At 40.3% G+C, this 16,944-nt stretch overlaps 18 protein-coding genes across 18 annotated transcripts; 8 read left to right on the top strand and 10 right to left on the bottom strand.

Annotated features, from left to right (window-relative positions):
* Positions 1–47: 47 nt before the first annotated feature.
* Positions 48–623, bottom strand: M896_090400 (uncharacterized protein; the record flags this gene model as incomplete). The annotated part of the gene is made up of 1 exon (XM_014707672.1): positions 48–623. The coding sequence occupies one exon, from the start codon at positions 621–623 to the stop codon at positions 48–50; it is 576 nt and encodes a 191-aa protein (XP_014563158.1).
* A 78-nt stretch (positions 624–701) lies between these two features.
* On the top strand, positions 702–1,718 carry M896_090390 (uncharacterized protein; the record flags this gene model as incomplete). The annotated part of the gene is made up of 1 exon (XM_014707671.1): positions 702–1,718. One exon carries the CDS (start codon positions 702–704, stop codon positions 1,716–1,718), a length of 1,017 nt encoding a protein of 338 aa, XP_014563157.1.
* A 132-nt stretch (positions 1,719–1,850) lies between these two features.
* M896_090380 (uncharacterized protein) lies at positions 1,851–3,188 on the bottom strand (the record flags this gene model as incomplete). The annotated part of the gene is made up of 1 exon (XM_014707670.1): positions 1,851–3,188. One exon carries the CDS (start codon positions 3,186–3,188, stop codon positions 1,851–1,853), a length of 1,338 nt encoding a protein of 445 aa, XP_014563156.1.
* A 177-nt stretch (positions 3,189–3,365) lies between these two features.
* M896_090370 (histone H2B-like protein) lies at positions 3,366–3,755 on the top strand (the record flags this gene model as incomplete). The annotated part of the gene is made up of 1 exon (XM_014707669.1): positions 3,366–3,755. One exon carries the CDS (start codon positions 3,366–3,368, stop codon positions 3,753–3,755), a length of 390 nt encoding a protein of 129 aa, XP_014563155.1.
* Positions 3,756–3,922: 167 nt separating this feature from the next.
* Positions 3,923–5,479, bottom strand: M896_090360 (tRNA/rRNA cytosine-C5-methylase; the record flags this gene model as incomplete). The annotated part of the gene is made up of 1 exon (XM_014707668.1): positions 3,923–5,479. The coding sequence occupies one exon, from the start codon at positions 5,477–5,479 to the stop codon at positions 3,923–3,925; it is 1,557 nt and encodes a 518-aa protein (XP_014563154.1).
* A 61-nt stretch (positions 5,480–5,540) lies between these two features.
* On the top strand, positions 5,541–5,936 carry M896_090350 (histidine triad nucleotide-binding protein; the record flags this gene model as incomplete). Its single annotated transcript, XM_014707667.1, has 1 exon — positions 5,541–5,936. The coding sequence occupies one exon, from the start codon at positions 5,541–5,543 to the stop codon at positions 5,934–5,936; it is 396 nt and encodes a 131-aa protein (XP_014563153.1).
* Positions 5,937–6,047: 111 nt separating this feature from the next.
* Positions 6,048–6,689, top strand: M896_090340 (RNA binding protein; the record flags this gene model as incomplete). The annotated part of the gene is made up of 1 exon (XM_014707666.1): positions 6,048–6,689. The coding sequence occupies one exon, from the start codon at positions 6,048–6,050 to the stop codon at positions 6,687–6,689; it is 642 nt and encodes a 213-aa protein (XP_014563152.1).
* Positions 6,690–6,791: 102 nt separating this feature from the next.
* M896_090330 (ribosomal protein L26) lies at positions 6,792–7,226 on the bottom strand (the record flags this gene model as incomplete). The annotated part of the gene is made up of 1 exon (XM_014707665.1): positions 6,792–7,226. The coding sequence occupies one exon, from the start codon at positions 7,224–7,226 to the stop codon at positions 6,792–6,794; it is 435 nt and encodes a 144-aa protein (XP_014563151.1).
* A 56-nt stretch (positions 7,227–7,282) lies between these two features.
* M896_090320 (uncharacterized protein) lies at positions 7,283–8,380 on the bottom strand (the record flags this gene model as incomplete). The annotated part of the gene is made up of 1 exon (XM_014707664.1): positions 7,283–8,380. One exon carries the CDS (start codon positions 8,378–8,380, stop codon positions 7,283–7,285), a length of 1,098 nt encoding a protein of 365 aa, XP_014563150.1.
* Positions 8,381–8,440: 60 nt separating this feature from the next.
* M896_090310 (ribosomal protein S15) lies at positions 8,441–8,923 on the bottom strand (the record flags this gene model as incomplete). The annotated part of the gene is made up of 1 exon (XM_014707663.1): positions 8,441–8,923. One exon carries the CDS (start codon positions 8,921–8,923, stop codon positions 8,441–8,443), a length of 483 nt encoding a protein of 160 aa, XP_014563149.1.
* Positions 8,924–9,025: 102 nt separating this feature from the next.
* M896_090300 (uncharacterized protein) lies at positions 9,026–10,288 on the bottom strand (the record flags this gene model as incomplete). Its single annotated transcript, XM_014707662.1, has 1 exon — positions 9,026–10,288. The coding sequence occupies one exon, from the start codon at positions 10,286–10,288 to the stop codon at positions 9,026–9,028; it is 1,263 nt and encodes a 420-aa protein (XP_014563148.1).
* Positions 10,289–10,397: 109 nt separating this feature from the next.
* Positions 10,398–11,336, bottom strand: M896_090290 (putative GTPase; the record flags this gene model as incomplete). The annotated part of the gene is made up of 1 exon (XM_014707661.1): positions 10,398–11,336. One exon carries the CDS (start codon positions 11,334–11,336, stop codon positions 10,398–10,400), a length of 939 nt encoding a protein of 312 aa, XP_014563147.1.
* Positions 11,337–11,678: 342 nt separating this feature from the next.
* M896_090280 (subunit H of ATP synthase) lies at positions 11,679–11,879 on the top strand (the record flags this gene model as incomplete). Its single annotated transcript, XM_014707660.1, has 1 exon — positions 11,679–11,879. One exon carries the CDS (start codon positions 11,679–11,681, stop codon positions 11,877–11,879), a length of 201 nt encoding a protein of 66 aa, XP_014563146.1.
* Positions 11,880–11,981: 102 nt separating this feature from the next.
* M896_090270 (DNA-directed RNA polymerase) lies at positions 11,982–12,326 on the bottom strand (the record flags this gene model as incomplete). The annotated part of the gene is made up of 1 exon (XM_014707659.1): positions 11,982–12,326. One exon carries the CDS (start codon positions 12,324–12,326, stop codon positions 11,982–11,984), a length of 345 nt encoding a protein of 114 aa, XP_014563145.1.
* Positions 12,327–12,386: 60 nt separating this feature from the next.
* On the top strand, positions 12,387–13,283 carry M896_090260 (uncharacterized protein; the record flags this gene model as incomplete). The annotated part of the gene is made up of 1 exon (XM_014707658.1): positions 12,387–13,283. The coding sequence occupies one exon, from the start codon at positions 12,387–12,389 to the stop codon at positions 13,281–13,283; it is 897 nt and encodes a 298-aa protein (XP_014563144.1).
* Positions 13,284–13,402: 119 nt separating this feature from the next.
* On the top strand, positions 13,403–14,065 carry M896_090250 (uncharacterized protein; the record flags this gene model as incomplete). Its single annotated transcript, XM_014707657.1, has 1 exon — positions 13,403–14,065. The coding sequence occupies one exon, from the start codon at positions 13,403–13,405 to the stop codon at positions 14,063–14,065; it is 663 nt and encodes a 220-aa protein (XP_014563143.1).
* A 67-nt stretch (positions 14,066–14,132) lies between these two features.
* M896_090240 (minichromosome maintenance protein) lies at positions 14,133–16,193 on the top strand (the record flags this gene model as incomplete). The annotated part of the gene is made up of 1 exon (XM_014707656.1): positions 14,133–16,193. The coding sequence occupies one exon, from the start codon at positions 14,133–14,135 to the stop codon at positions 16,191–16,193; it is 2,061 nt and encodes a 686-aa protein (XP_014563142.1).
* Positions 16,194–16,257: 64 nt separating this feature from the next.
* On the bottom strand, positions 16,258–16,854 carry M896_090230 (beta type-2 subunit of proteasome; the record flags this gene model as incomplete). The annotated part of the gene is made up of 1 exon (XM_014707655.1): positions 16,258–16,854. One exon carries the CDS (start codon positions 16,852–16,854, stop codon positions 16,258–16,260), a length of 597 nt encoding a protein of 198 aa, XP_014563141.1.
* Positions 16,855–16,944: the final 90 nt, after the last annotated feature.

Here is a 16,944-nt window from a genome sequence, read left to right as displayed (position 1 = left end):
ACAATTAAATAAAATTCACATAACATTTGAATTCATAAAATATACAATCATTCGTCAAATTCAGGATTGAATACCTCCTGAGTCCATTTCTGTACTAATTGCTTTGCCATGGCTCTGATTTCCTTTTCTTCCTTTGGATTGATACTGTAGAAATAAACGATTTTGCCAATTCCACTGTGTAAAAGATGCTCTTTGTGGATCTTCATGTTTCTAAGCACATCCAGCAGATTCTTCTTGACTCTTATGTTCGGCATAGATCTGTCAGGAAGCGGCTCCAGCCATCCACGAACCTCTTCTAAAATACCCTCATCAAGCAGACTTTCTTGCACTGCCCTGTTCATCAAAATCTCGGATATCTCGGCTACGTTATTGATTTTCTCAATAGCTGGCTTTCCTTGCGAGTTGTTTAGGTTGTCTCGTCTTAGAATCCCCTGCATCCTCTTCCTCAGAGTCTTAGGCATGCTTGATGAATCACTCTCATCATTCTCAGGCATTGCGTACTTATTGAACGTCTTTCCATATTCCTTTATGGCATCTACCTCCTTTTTGTTATTCTCAGATGAATGGTCATTTATATTGCTCATGGGCGTCCCTGACTCGACTCTGTGGCATTTTCTATCCATGGGATTAATCACGCCATCCAATTTGTAATTCAAGAGTAATAAAATAAATCATGCAGGCCTACCGCTAATCTTTAAGGAATGAACGAACAAGTGAACATAATTGAAAATGCAAATAAAGTCATGGATGAATCAAACGACAACACAAGTGAAGGCGAAACTTACACAACGAAGATAGCGGGTTTTATGAAGATGTGTTACTCTAAAACAGTGGAGTACGTTTACATGTTTGTTGGAACATACATAAGCACAGTAAAGGAGGATCATGATGACAATATTAAATCAGAAACACTCGATAAGCAGGATAAAGAGGAAGTGGAAGAGAAAAAACTAAGCAATCGCATAAAAACAATACACATAAAAGAGATCATCGTAATATGTGCTGGTTGGGTCCCTGTGGCCTTAGAACTCATGCTGCATAAAGGCATTTTTATAAAAATTCCATCAATTTTGATGTATTTGTTGTTTGCAGCAACAGCCGTCTTGATATCTGGGCTCGATATACACAGCAATTACGGTAAGTTAAAGGAAGGAGGTATTTGGGATGCAATCTCTACGGAAAATATGCTTTTGGTGATTGAGATAGTGGCAATCATTGTTTCTATAGCATCGTTTGCAGATGCATGGAGGAGAAAAAAATCAAATGTCGCAATTGATATTAAGAAGCTTTCATCAATTGCTATGATGATATATCTTTCAAGACTTCCACGAAAGCTTATGAGACTCAAGACCTGCGACTATCCATTACGCATGATTACTTTCCCAATCGCTTGTGTGGCTATTTTGTCCATAATTAGCGTTGCTGCATTCGCATCTGATAGGTTCTCACCATACTATCCAATGATTTGTCTTTGTGTGTCTACAATAATGCTATTAAATAATGCAGTGAGAGATACAGAAATCGACAGTGATGAAGATAATACACATGATGTGAAGAAGTATTTGAAACAGAACAAGCATGCCGTAATCAACGTGGTTGCAACAATTCTTGCAATCCTAACCATCTATGGATTATACAAGATCAACATTGATGTCTTTAGTGCTCTTAAAACTTCAAGTATGGACTTCAAACAAGAAGGAGAATATTATGATCTCTAATGGGTTAAATAGTATAAAATCACAAGTTGATTAAAAACTTATCTAAACAAAATAGTATTTATTCCTACATTCACTATCGTTATACACAATAGCTGATATCTTCTATAGCATTAAAACAGTGGTATTCTAATCTCACTTCTTCTTTGGAAATCTCGACATATCTTTCTTTATAACCGGGCTTGAGTTATTAAATGTCAAGTCTGCAAAGTATGATGAATTCTCAGGCATTATAAGACCTCCAGATGCAAGTAATCTCTTTACAGGCGATTTCTTTATTCCATGTATACCTGTTGCATCATTTGCCTTAGATTCTTTAGTATTGTTGTGTAGTACTACCTTTGGCTGTGCTTTCGGCATGTCCTTGCTCTTGTACATTCCGACTCTTTTTGTGACACCTAGATTTACAGATCTTTTTGCTGGCTGTTTATTACCAAGTACTTTCACACCCTTATTTACATTCGATACATGTGCATTCATCCCATATACTCCTTCTTCCGCTTGAACCTCCTTGTACGGTTCATTTATACTAGCACATCCCTCGTCTAGCATAAGATCATTCCCACTTTCCTCAGCCTCAATAACATCATCAAATACATTATAAACAACATCTCTAGATACCACAGACTTCTGTAATCCTCCTTCAATTATCTTCTTTTGCATCTCTATCACTTCTGACTTCTGCTTCATATTTTCCTTCAGTGCACATATTATCTCATCTTTCTCCTCAAGCGACCTCCTTGCACGACAAAGCGCATCACTATCTTCCTTAAGCTTCATATTCTTGTCATTCAACTCCTCATTCTCGCATTTCACTCGCTTCAGCTCCTCTTCAATTAGCATTTTGCTTTCTTTCATTGCCTCATTTTCTTTCATCCCTGCTGATTGCCTAACTCTCATCTCACTCATCTCAGTATTCATCTTTTCAATGCTACTCTTATACATTTCACATTCAGATTGCATTTTACTAAGTATCTCACAAAACTTGCCCTCTGCTGCTTTAACCACTTCATATATCTCATCCATTCTCTTCATACCACTCGTCCACACTTCATTGCTCACATTCTCATTACTCTCCTCATCATTGATCTTCGTCTCTACTGTCCTCATAACCTCATTCATCTTACTTATCTCCGCCATCATCCTCAGCTCTTCAGCTCGCTTCTTCTCCAATGCATCTTTTAACTCTTCCATCAAACATCTATTTCTTTCGTCGATCTCTTCAATCCTCATCCTCATCATATCTCTTTCATGATAGAGTTGCCCCATCTCCTCATTCTGCTTTCTCATATCTTCCATGTACTTTTCTTCCATACAGCTGCTTGCTTCCTCCAGCTCTGCATATCTCCTGCCCAACTCCTCATAATCCTCCTCAACCAGCAAAACCTCCATCTTCAGCTTCCTTGCAAGAATGCCCATGTACTGGTGCTCAAGCGTCCTTGTCCTATCAGATATCCGAAAATACTGATCCATGCTTATATGGGTGCCGAAAATCATACTTTAACTTACCCTTCTCCTTGCATATTCAGAAACCTGTAAAGCCCACACATAAACCTAAAAATCAACACAAAGATTAAAGTGCATGTCATTCCCTCCAGATCTGCACAATCCCGCCAAAAAGAATAAATAAAGAAAAACTCCCACCCTTTGATGGCAAAGTCAGCAAAGCAAGTCACAGGTAAAGCACCAACAGATGACACACAGGACAAGAAAAAATCAAAGAAGAAGTCATCATCAATGTGCATGGGCATGATGTTCAGGTCAGCAATCAAACGTATTTCTCGTGAAGTCAGTCCAGATAACAACATCATGCTGACAAATAACTCGATCCAGGTTCTTTGTGCAATTGCTTACGACTTTGTTGACACTGTGGCCGAGCTTGGTGGAGAGATGGCAAGGAAAGTCGGCAAGCAAACAGTAGGCTCCGATGATATCATAAGTGCATTCGAAATCATCCTAAAGGGTGAGCTCAGGAAACTTGCAATCAGGGAAGTTCATACTGCTCTTGCAAAAAGCCAGGTAAAACCTCGTGGAAAATAAATCTGTCTTACTAATCGTCAACAATCTAGAACTAAATGTTATATTTATACCATCTCTGTGGAAATGCAGCATCATTAAATGCTCCTGAAACACAATCAAACTACAACAAAATACCATGCTGCATAACAAGGTGGCATATTGCCACATTCAATTATTATGCAATTTATTCAATTAAATGCAACAAGCTCCTTGAGAGCCTTTCTTAGACCGTCATTCATGAATAGCGTAAATGACAGTGTGTTTCCATATCCACAGAGGACAATTCCGGTACCTTCAACCTTAATGATTGAAATACCCACACATTCAAATCCTAAGACATCATTGCTTACAAAAACATCATTCAGTAACAATCTAAAACTGCCTAATTGAATTTCACGGTGCTCCACAAACTCACGCCCAACATAGAAAAGATTCTTCAGGTAAAACTCACAACGATCCAGCCCTGACTTTTCCAAAATTCGGTATCCAGCAGATACAACTTTAAGCTTCGGATTCTCCATAATAATCTTATTTGATAAGTAAGAAACAATGCTTAGGCTTCTTTCACCTCTTTTATATAACTCGCCTTCCATAGGAATCGAATATTGCTCGAATAGTTTCTCTTTATCTTCCTTAGGTATAAACTCAATTCGGCAATGCTTTGAGTGCAGACTCTTGTGTTGTGATGTGCTTTCTTCAGAATGAGATGTTTGCACTCGCATATTTCTTCGCAGGATTGCAATAAAAAATCCTCCTGTATTCTGATCATGCGGGTACAACCTTATGCATTTATCTAAGCCAAGATCTTTTTCACAAGGCCGATGCTTTGGGTTATTAGAAACTCCATCTATCTTCCATGTTTTCAATCCCTGTCTGACAATAAGATGTTTACCATCAGACTCAGCTGGAAAAATGCAGAATCTAGTGTCGTTTCTGAAATCAACCAGTTCAAACTCATCTTCTTGCAAAATTCTCTGCACTACACATTCATTTTCAAGAGGATTCAATGAGCATGTTGAATACGCCACTAATCCTCCTTCCTTAACAAGCTCGCATCCTCTCTTCAGGATCCTGTATTGCAGCTCAGACAGTCCTGCTCCTCTTGAAACCTTCCATTCATCAAATACATTCGGATTCTTACGTATTGTGCCATCACTTGAACACACGACATCACAGAACACACGGTCAAACTCCAATTGGCCATCTGCATAAATCTTTGGGAAAACAGATGCATCATGCTTCGTTACAATAAGCGATCTATTAGGCTTCTTAGAGGTCTCACTCACAAGAACATTCAGTCTTTTTGCATTAACATCATTTGCTATTACCAATCCATCACTAACTGCATCAAGAATCTGCTTGGTTTTTGATCCAGGCGCTGCACACATATCAATTACTTTTGAGTCTTTCTTGAGATCCATCAGCATCACAGGAATCATACTGACAACCTCCTGTCTCTGTATGAGTCCCACAGTCGTCTGTTTCACAAGAAATTCCACAAATCTCTGATAATCACTCGACGGGTCCTTAACCTTGCAAAACTCATACACATCATCCAAGTATTGTATTTTATTCACAAACGGATACTGTTCAATTCTTTGCACTATCTGATCATGCATTGGGCCCTTTGCCACACAGAACGAGTATGGAAGACTTACTTTAGTTGATGCACACAGCTTTTCAAAATCATCTTCTGCTAATCCTAGTGTTTCTCTGTAATATTTTATGTACTCTGCTTCTGACATTTAGCTGGGTGTTTTTACTTGCATAAAAGATTCTTGCTAATGCAGTGCAACTCTGCGCCCCATGAAAGGTTGCATATTCTGCACGCTTTATGAAAACAAAGCAAACATAATATATGAAACAGAAGGTGCATTTGCACTCATGGACAGGTTTCCGCTCTCCACAGGACACTTCATGGTTATTCCAAAGACACATCATCCGTATTTCCATCATTATGAGTCGAAGGATCTAGAAGACGTGCTCCCAACTATAAAGTATCTTGTCAAACGATTTGGAATTGAGAAGTACAACATCTTACAGAACAATGGGAATCATCAAGGCGTGTTCCATACACACTTCCACGTGATTCCGTGTGTTTCTGACAATGAGCGCCTAAGGATTGACTGGGAGACTATAAAAATCAGTGATGAAGATTACTCAGCACTGGTTGAACAGGCACGTACAAAGATTTCTGGTTAAGCATGTGATATATGAGCATTTAAATATATCATGCTTGCATTTTGTTATTAAGTGAACCTTATGATTATGCTTTGGAGTGCTGAGGTTTTGTAAACCAAATTGAGAACACCCATGAAGAATGGATGTAGTATTTTTGTTGGGAACATTGACTTTGAAATCCCAGAGGAGCGGATAATTGAAGAACTTGGATCGGTTGGAAAGGTCGTCAGCTTCAGGATGGTTTATGATAAAGCAACAGGCAAATCACGTGGATTTGGGTTTTGTGAGTACGAGTCGCCATTGATAGTTGAAAAGGCTCTGCAGAATCTCAAGATATCGTTCAATGGGAGGCCTGTGAAAATCAATTATGCAGAGAATGACATGCCTATGAAGTCCAAGGAGCCAGAAGATCAGGTCCCAGAGATTGAAAACTTGATTAGTGTGCTTGACTGTATGGACAAAGATAATATCAAGGAAGTTCTTTTATATCTCAGGAAACTGGCGCTTGACCAACCATCCTACTTAAGAGAACTGTTGAACAAAAACACAAGCCTGGTTTATGCAATTATTCATTCAGCACTGAAGCTCAAGCTAGTCAGTCAGGAGGCAGTTGAAGAACTGCTGAAAGAGTCATTTGACCTCAACAAGCAGAAAATGCAGGTCCTTGACAGAATATGCTCAATCCCTGAAGAAGACCTGTGTTTTTTCCCTGAAGAAGCCAGGAATAAAATCAGAAGAGCAAGAGGAATGATCCTCAAAAACAGAGAGAGATAACTGCATTAACGTAACAACACACGCTCACAAGGCATGAATTCCATGTATCTACAGAGCTCAATAATATCATAAATAAACATGTTTGACTCAAGAAAAGATTTATTATTTTTGAGCAATCATCTCCTCTTGCTTTCGCCTGAGTATTTCCATGTTATACTCCTTTGCAGCCTTCTTCTTCTCAAGCTGCTCTTTTCTCTCATTACCAAGGAACAGTTCGTTTATTGTCAGCTTTGATGGATATATAGGCACCATTGCATTCTCTCCGCTTTTCTTGGTTACAAAGCATCCCTCAACATACACTTTATACTCGCTGAGCTTGATCTGCTTGATTGTTCCGGTCTTTCCATCAAATTTGCCTCCCTTAACAGTTACTACATCGTCAACCTCCAAAGGAATAGTCCTAAACCCATACTTCGCCTTCAGCTCCTTGGAAAGACGTGCAGAACACCTCCTTCTTCGTTCCTCATCAGAAGCTGTGTAGTGTGCCTTCCTCTGCTTTCTCCTACTGCATGTAACTTTTCTCTTGAAACTCCCCATCCAGGGATAAAATTTTTTAGAATATATCAGCGTATGCCACTTCTTTACTCCAGGCATTACTCTACCTTCATCCTGAGCACATCAACAGCCTTTCTATAGCAAATGATAATACTCTTTCCATCAGAAACCAATGCCTTCATTGGCGAAACACGGATCGAGTTGAATGGAAACCCATCAAAACTCCTCAGGTCGGGAAGAACAATCTTCAATGAGTTTGAATAGTCAGACCCATACAAAATATACCCGTCATATTCAATACATCCTGTAATCTCATCCTTCATGTTCATAGCCTCATTCAACAGATTCATGTGTCGGTCAAAAATCTTGACACCTAGGCTCATTCCAACCACCACCTTTCCATTCACAAAGTATATAGACTTGAAATCAAACTTGTATTCAAAGTTCATCTTAGTAATTGGCCGTAGGTCTCGCGTCATCACAACTACATCTCCATTGAAGCCTAGACAATACAGTGCATCTGTAGAAACTGCAACATCTCGGAATCGCCCGTCAAACTGCTCCACAATCCCATAGTTATTATTCAACAGTACGATTTGCTCCCCAATAACATATATCCCATCATCAACGCTGATCATCTTCCTTATACATTCAGTCGTTCGGACCTTGATGTCCTTAACCTCACCTGTAAATGCAACCTCTTTGAATCCACCATACTTCAGTGATGAAAATAACACACCTCCTTCAACAAACACAAAATCAGACGCTCCAAACATCTCAATCCTGAGTACCTTGCATATCTCAAAATTCTTCAGAATATATATGCTATTATATGCATCTACAAGCACCAGGTAATCATCATGCGCCTTTGCAAGCTTGATTCTACATTGACAGCTGAACACATGTCGCTCATATCCAAACTTGAGCTTCTTCTTCTGAATCTCTATTTGCTTCCTTACCTTCTTTTCGCCAAGCCAACTTGCTGTGCCATGATAGCTCTTGCGCAGCTTCTCATCATCATCGCTGTCTTCCCATGCACCAGCCTCCTTCTCATCGCTCGATTCAGACATACTCTCAGCAAAGTACTCCTTCTCATACTCTAGTATGTCTGAAGAAAGCGACTCCTGTATATCTGAAGAAGAGTACTCATACGACATCTCCAATCCATCTTCTTCTGCGTCCGTCTTTATTACCATAGGGATAAAATTATCCGCCCGTTTCCCTTCCTTCACAATCCAAATAAAATCAGAAATCGTTTATTTCAACGGAACAAACTTCGAGGATGAGCTTGCTCCAATCCCCGGCCTTCCATGCTTCGGCGTAGCCCTTGTTGGTGCAAAGTCAGATAGCACATATCCCACCATCTCAGGTTTGATCTCCAACGGCATAAATCCATTTCCAACATGAACTCCAACAAGCGCGCCAATCATCGACGGCCAAATGATCGCAGACCTCACATATGTACGCACCATCTCAGGCTTGTCAAGACTGTTCACACATGCTGCCTTTGTTGCTGCACACTCCTTGATCAACTGCACCTCTCGCTCAGAAAGCCCTCGCCTTATCTTTCTTCTCAGCTTCGATGGAAAAAGTTTAGCAACCTCACTAAATGCCATATTCTCGAGCTCCTCAACAGGTACTCCCCTGTACGTATACCTCCTAAATGTTCTCTTCTTCTTCAGCGAGTCAGTTGTCTCATTCACATCCTGATTCTTGGACTCATTATTAATCTCGGCCATCTCAAGGGCAATTTTTTACTTCGATTTACATCCACGGCATCTTGCCATTAACTCAACATCATACATCTATCATTCCATCGCACTCAATAAAAACAACTTGCTTTATTCATCAACAACAACAAACTTGTCAACCTCAAACATCTTCTTCACATCAGTCTCCTCTACCTCTGCAGTGCCAATCATTACTTTATCAACATTCAGCTTTGTACAAACAAAATCTGCTGTAAAATAAACATCCAATGGGAAAATCATCGATGGATCAGTGCATGTGCAGCTAAACTCCAGGCTATCTGATCCTCCTTTCTCAACAGTGCCAATCTCCCACACAATGTGCATCTCCTCTTCTCTGGCATCCCCATTCAAAACAACATTAGATATCCTTGCTTTTGGGAAAAACACTCTCAGGTTCTCAACATCCATTTCAGCCGTGTATTCGAGCATTATCTGGTACACATTCAGGCTCGTCTCACACGGCCAAAAAGTAAATGTAACTGGCGTCTCCTCAATATTGGTACTCTTCCACTTCACAAGCGCTACATTCTTATCAACAGGAAATCCTTTATCACACTTAATCACTCCAGACATAGACACAGACTTGTCAATGTTCGGACTGAATTTCATCTCCTTCGTATGATTCCTCAGAACAATCTCTATATCACTGTATTTCTCATCCTTGATCATGAGCGTCATGTCTCCCTGTACCTCTCTGCTCTTGACATTGTTTTCTTTATCTATCTCAATCCTTAACTTCTCCTTCAGCACAATAAGAACTGGCCCTGATGAAGTCACTAGTTCTTTTCTTCTTTCTTTCACAGGATCGCTGCTCATCTTTGACATGCTCTTCAGCTGTTGTATGCTTTCATTCCTCATCTCAATCTCAAGATTGCGCACTCTCTCCAGCTCCTTGTCAATCTCACTCACAGGTTTCCTCTGGAATTCTTTATGCTTCTGCATAACCTCCTTTCTCTTATTACGCATCATCATGTCGTGTATCTTCTCCTCTTGGCTATCCATATCCTTCACCAAACTCAGGTTCGTATCAAAAACCACCTGTCCATACAATATATTGTCCATTACAACAAGTACATCAAGCATATCCTTCCCTCCGTTCTTCTGTAATACATCCAGTAATGTATATGCCTTCATCTCACTGTATCCCATGCTGGTTATCACTACATACCACATAGAATCAACTGCGCCATAAACATACTTGTAGAATCCCTTCACAACCACGCCCCCCTTCACATATTCAGATCCCACAAAGTCAAGTATAAAATGCTCAATCTTACTTACTGCCATCTTACATGTCATCCTACACGCCACCTCCTTTGTTTGCATGTCTGTGGCAAACATCCCAACAATCATTCCAGGGCTATGTACCACTAGTTATATACACACCTCTCACAAATCACAACATTCACAAGCATCTTCTCCTTACATCATTCATCCAAAAATTCATGCGTTCAAAATTTTATTATCCTGTGCTCACAAACTCAAAGCACACTTTTCCATCAATACCTTTCCAAAACAAAATCTTGTTTCTATGGAACTCCTCTAAAAACCTATTCCCTGCCTCAAGGAACTTGACATTTTCGTCATCTCTATCAATTCCATACTCCATACAGATGCACTCTAACATCTCGTCTCCAGATTCAAATCCACAAATCTTATAATGACGAGCGACCTCATTCCTATCAATCATCTCGGTAATCATATTTATATACTTTCTAAACGGGACATCACTTAGGCTGTGGCATCCACGAATAATACTCAGCGCACATACCTCCTTCGGTGGAACACTCACTGTCATCGCCACATTCATAATAATTCCACTATTTATCGATATCTTTTCAATAACAAAATTCTTCCCACATTTACTGTTCCCAAAAACTCCAATTTTCATTCCCTCCTCAACCCAATCATTCTCTTCAGGCGTTCGTATCATTGCTTCACCCACCTTCTTGCATAAATCATTCTTCAAACTCTCAACAACATCCTTCGGAACATATTCAACAAAGTTCAGCATAATCACCAGCTTTATTCCTCTTTCAATAACCATCTGCTCAACATCCATTCTTCTGCTCGACTCCACATCTCTGGCATCAATTACTTCAACAACCGTCTCACATTTGCTTATCATCTTCTCAATCTGTTCAACATATTCCACCACTTTCACTGTGTTCCGCATCTTTTCTTCATACTCAGTCTTTCTTATCTTGGACAACCGTTTTATCTCCTCAAGCTGCATTATCTCTTCATCAGTCTTAAGTACTGATGCTGGAATTCTCTCAACCTTCGCCATCATCTTCTTGTTCGATCGTATTTTCTTGATCTGGTCAACTTTCAGTTTCTTCAGAATACTCTTCCTTTTCCTGGTTGTCAGTCTCCTGCTTTGCTTCTTCTTCACTCCCATTCCTCAGGGGCATTTCCAACAAATTTAACTCGTCTCCATCTCTATTCAAAATCTGCTTGATATTCGAACATCCACAAATATTTCTATTGTAAAATCATCGCTGCATATACAACAAGTTATACAATCCCAAATCTCTCAAAAACAATCTTGATATAAATACACAGAATCAACACTGAATACAAAATATACTTACCGTGTAAACCTTTTTTGTTCTCTGTCACTCATGAATATCCACGGCTTATCCATTATATTAACATAAGCATCTCCTTTGTAAAATCATCCAGCTTTATGCCTGTTATATATTTCTGCAAAACATTTATTATTCTCGGTTCCACCCTTGGCATGAAGTATGATGCATGGATTCTGCTTGGATCGCTTGCCTTTGTCTTTCTACTTTCGGCCATCATCATGGTTTTGACAAAAGGACAGACTGTCAACAACAAACATGAGATAAGAATAGGAATGATAGGTGCTCTGATGTTTGGATATATTGCATGGGCTTGTGTGTACATGTCACAGATAAAGCCATTTGTCAGTCCATAGCATTCAATCACCGCATAAAGCAATAGTCTTCAATAGAATAAATTACCAACTACTGTAAACATTAAATCACTTTGTATAAATCCTCGCATGTTCTAAACCAATCTATTGGAAATCCACCCCAGGCACCAAAAGCTCGTCGATTGCCCAGTCCTCAAAACTGCCATCAGGAAGCCTCCTGCGAATAATGAAAGGAATCTTCTTCTCATTCAGTTCTAGTCCTGCAATCTTCAGAGGATTAGATTCATTACCAATATCCACGAAGGGAGGAGCACCTGCACTCAGCTGAGATGCACGAACACCAAGTACATGTGCCTTTTCGTACTTTGTCATCCTCGGTAACGTCCTTCTCTCTGCATTCTCAACCTTTACCTCAGCAACCATCTTCTCAATAACCTCCACATTGTTATCGGATGACTCATCTATCGATGATGCATCTCCGCTGTCCATTTTACAAGGGGATTCGTACAGATTAAAAACAGTGCAAAATCATGGCCTGACGCTCTGCAAATGAAGTTTGCAAATACAGAAATGGTGAGGGATCTTGGATACACTGCTGCTGTGTTTGACATGACTGTTTCTGAAGATGGCAAGAGCCTGGTGACAATAGGTAGTTATAAACCGTCTATCAAAATATATGATATGATAAATTTATCGCTGAAGGTCGAGCGTCACTTTGAAGCAGAGCCATTGAGAGTGATTCCATTGACACAGGATGCATCTAAGATCTGTATTTTGAAAAGAGACAGATCGATAGAGTTACATGCAAAGTATGGATTCCATGAAAGCATCAAGGTGCCTTCTGTATGCCTTGATGCATGCTTCAACAAGTTCAAAGCAGAGATTATGTGTGCAGGTGTTGGATCTGATATATACAGATTTAATCTTGAGCAGGGCCGGTTTTTGAAGAGTCAGGGCACAACCTTCCAGGAAATACTTTGCATATGCATGTGCGAGGCGAATGGACTGATCTGTGTTGGAGGAGACAATAAAATACAATTTATTGATCAGAGGAGCAAGGAAGTTATTAGAACTGTAGAGTATGATGGAACGCCGTGTAGCATGTGTTTTTCCAACGGTGGATTTGAATTAGGTGTGGGCACTGAGGAAGGCAATGTTTATCTGCATGATCTTAGAGCAAGGAAAGAAATATGTAAGGTGAGCCATGAAGGAAGCGTTAGAAAGGTTGGGTTTAATGGCAACACTCTTATTAGTATTGGAGGAAAGACTCTGAGGTGCAGTGATAGATCAGGGATGATCGGAGAGTATATTGGTGATGCGAGCATGAGCTGCTTTGCATGTACTGGAGGATTTGTGTTTATTGGATTTGATAATGGAGAGATCTGTGAAGTGATTTCTGAAGAGTTGGGGGAGATTCCAATGTACTTGAGGATGAATGAGGAGTGAAATGAAGAATTAAATGGCATAGTTTTTGGTTGTTTTATTAGGAGTGATTCTGCAAAAATGTGCCTAAATGCATGCCTGGAATGCGACTTTATGCAAAGAGAAGAGTATTTAGTGTTCGAATGGTAGCAAGAGCAGCAGGAATTGCAATTTTTGTATTATTTATTGCTAGAAACATAAGGAGGATGACCAAGTCGAGTCTTCCTGGAAGACGGTGTCTGCTACTGATAGCACATCCAGATGATGAGTCTATGTTTTTTGCACCTACATTGCTGAGTCTTGGAAGAGATGTAGACATACTTTGCCTTTCGAATGGAAATAAATATGGGAAGGGAAAGATCCGAGAGAAGGAGCTCAAGAATGTTGCAGAATCTGTACAGGCTCGTGTGACAATATCCTCATTTTCTGATGGTGGCGATTGGAGCAAGACAATGGTTTGCATGTATATTGCCAAGCACTACTTATTAAGGCCATTTGATGTGCTAATCACATTTGACAAGTACGGTGTTTCTGGGCATAAAAACCATATATCATGCTATGAAGGTGCAAGATTGTTTCTCAGGACATTCAAAATTCAGGGCCTGTGTCTAGAGTCCAAAGGAATATTCAGAAAGTATTTTATTGATATAATTGCAGGTAAAATATCATGCGCAGTTCCGTTCAAGATGTACATGAAGCCGGTGAAAATGATGCTCATGCATGAATCGCAGATGGAGTGGTATAGGTACATATATGTGTTTCTTTCTAATTTTATGTCATACAACGACTTCAGGAAGATTGGGTAAATGAAGAGTATGATGAATCCTGGGAGATTTGATGGCATGTAACGTTTTTTGAGGCCCCTTTGAGTCGATGGAATCGAATTGCATAGAGGCATTCAAAAGCTTTATTGAGGAGTACCGTACAGGAATGGGCAAGGATATTGCAGAAGTGATTGCAAAGATGGCGCATGAAGCTGAGCAACGTGTGCTTTTGAGCATGAATGAGATCAGGGTGTTTGACAAGTCGCTAGCAAAGGGGATTATTGAAGATCCAATGAGTCTTGTTCCATTTATTGAAGATGAGCTGAGCATGATTGGAGGGCGAAAGATGTTTGTGGGTGTGTATGGATCCTTTGGCGACTACTCTGTGAACCCAAGAACGCTTTCAAGTGCTTATCTTGGAAGAATGATCTGTCTAGAAGGGATAGTAACGTCGTGCTCGATATGTCGACCAAAGGTGATGAAGAGTGTGCACTACAGTACAGCCAATAACCTGTTTTATTCGAAGGATTATAGAGACTCAACGATGATTACAAAGCTACCGATTACGAACACTGTGTATCCAACTAGGGATCCTGAGGGAGGCCTGCTGACGACTGAATTCGGGCTTTCTGAGTATTTTGATTACCAAACTGTAGTGCTGCAGGAGATGCCTGAGAAGGCGCCACCAGGGCAGCTGCCTAGATCTGTTGAGGTCGTGCTATCGTTTGACCTTGTTGACAAGGTGAAGCCTGGAGACCGAGTGAATATATATGGGATATATAAGAGTCTTTGCTTTGGAGGTCAAGGATTTCCATTGAAGTTCAAAACGGTGCTGATTGCAAACAATATTGAAAGAATTGGGAGGAAAGTAGAGGAGTATGTAGATGAAGCAGTGTTTATGAGACTTTCTGTAGTTACTGATCTACACAAGCTGGTTGCACCGAGTATTTTTGGACATGATGCAATCAAGAGGTCGATAGCGTTGCTCTTAGTTGGAGGAAATGAGATTGTGATGAAGAATGGAAGTAAGATACGTGGAGACATCAACATACTTCTTGTTGGAGATCCATCGACTGCAAAGAGTCAGTTATTGAGGTATGTTATGAATGCAGCACGGCTATCAGTAGCAACAACAGGTAAAGGATCGAGCGGAGTGGGACTGACGGCCGCAGTAGTGCAAGATAAGGATACAGGCGATAGAAGGCTGGAGGCCGGAGCAATGGTGCTTGCAGATAGAGGAGTTGTGTGCATTGATGAGTTTGATAAGATGAATGACGGAGATCGAGTGGCAATACACGAGGTGATGGAACAGCAAACAGTGACAATAGCGAAAGCAGGGATCCACACGACGCTGAATGCAAGATGCTCTGTGCTTGCAGCAGCGAATCCAATGTGGGGGCAATACAGAGAGAACAAATCGCCACAGGAGAATGTAAGACTGCCTGAAAGTCTTTTAACACGATTTGACTTGATATTTGTGACTCTGGACAAATCGAATACAGATATTGACCAGATGATTTCAAGTCATGTGTTAAGGATGCATATGCTTGAGAATGGATATGATGAACCATCTGGTATTAGTCAGGATGTTTTTAGGGCATATATTCAGTATTGCAAGCAAAAAAGACCAGTGCTGTCGAGGGAGGCAGCAGGACTGATAATAAAAGAGTACACATTGCTGAGGCAGAGCAAGGATAGAAAGGAGCAGGTTGTGTCAATAACGCCTAGACTACTTGAGACGATGATACGCCTTGCTACTGCGAATGCAAAGCTAAGACTCAGTGATGTTGTTGAGTATTCTGATGCAGAGTGTGTGATATCATTGATTAAAGACTCACTGTTCCAAAAATTGATCAAGCCAGGAAAAAAAGTAAAGATAATTGGCATAGAAGAGAATGAGAATGATGAGTTTGCAATGGACAGCGCAGGAAGTGGACTGAAGCAGGATTTGGAAGCAGTGATGCTTAGTGAAGAAAAGGCAGAATACATCAGTAATGCATTGTATGAGTACAGCGTTAACCCAAACAATCCAAGAGTTTTTGATATCGATGAGTTCGTAGGGCGTCTTGGAACTGGAGTGACATTGCAAGAGGTTGAGAAGGTGCTTGAGGATCTTGCAGCCAAGGATTTAATTCTTTTTGAGAATGGAAGAATATACCTAATCAATTAGATTAGCCTAGGTAGAATCCAAGAAAAAATTGAATGCATTACAAGGATGCAAGTGAACAATAAACCTAATTGCTTTTTATTTGAGGATGCAAGGTTTTGGTGATTATTCCATTGTCAGTGACTATTTTGACCATGAAGCTTTCCAAGCTGATCATGAGTCTTTCTCTCATTAAATTGATACATTTTTGAATGATTTCTAGCGCGCTTTCGATATCCAGGGATTCCGAGTACTCTTTATCAAATATACCATATGCGAGATACATTGCATATCCATTGGCACAGAAAGGCACAGATGACATTGCTCCGTACTTATCGACTGCCCATAGCTCGTATCCATCAGAGCCTTTCCCTGCAATCATGGTCGATACATTGAGAGGCGCTTTTCGGGAGTTTTCGTGAATTCTGTTCTGCATTATATGAGCAACAACGCTAGGACTTGGCTCGATCCCGTTCTGTATGTTTTCAAAGAGAGCCTTTTCAGAAACAGACAGCATTGCCCTGAATGCATCTCCCTGGTCTCCTGTGGCAGACATTACAACTTTGTCTTTGATACTGACGAACTTGTCCTGCGACTCCTTAACAACAAACACAGACCTTGCAACCTTCATGTCTGTAGCTATGACTGCAAAGTTCCTTCCTTTTATTGCTATTGATGTATCCATTACAGGGTGTATCAACAAAAAAATACATGTTGTTTCTAGGTATCTCGGTGACTGAGTGTTAATGCTTTGTTCATGCCACTAAGTCCACAG

Source organism: Ordospora colligata (genome assembly GCF_000803265.1).
Source record: "Ordospora colligata OC4 chromosome Unknown contig_09, whole genome shotgun sequence".
Lineage (NCBI taxonomy): Eukaryota > Fungi > Microsporidia > Ordosporidae > Ordospora > Ordospora colligata.
This window is presented reverse-complemented; position numbering and strand designations above follow the sequence as displayed.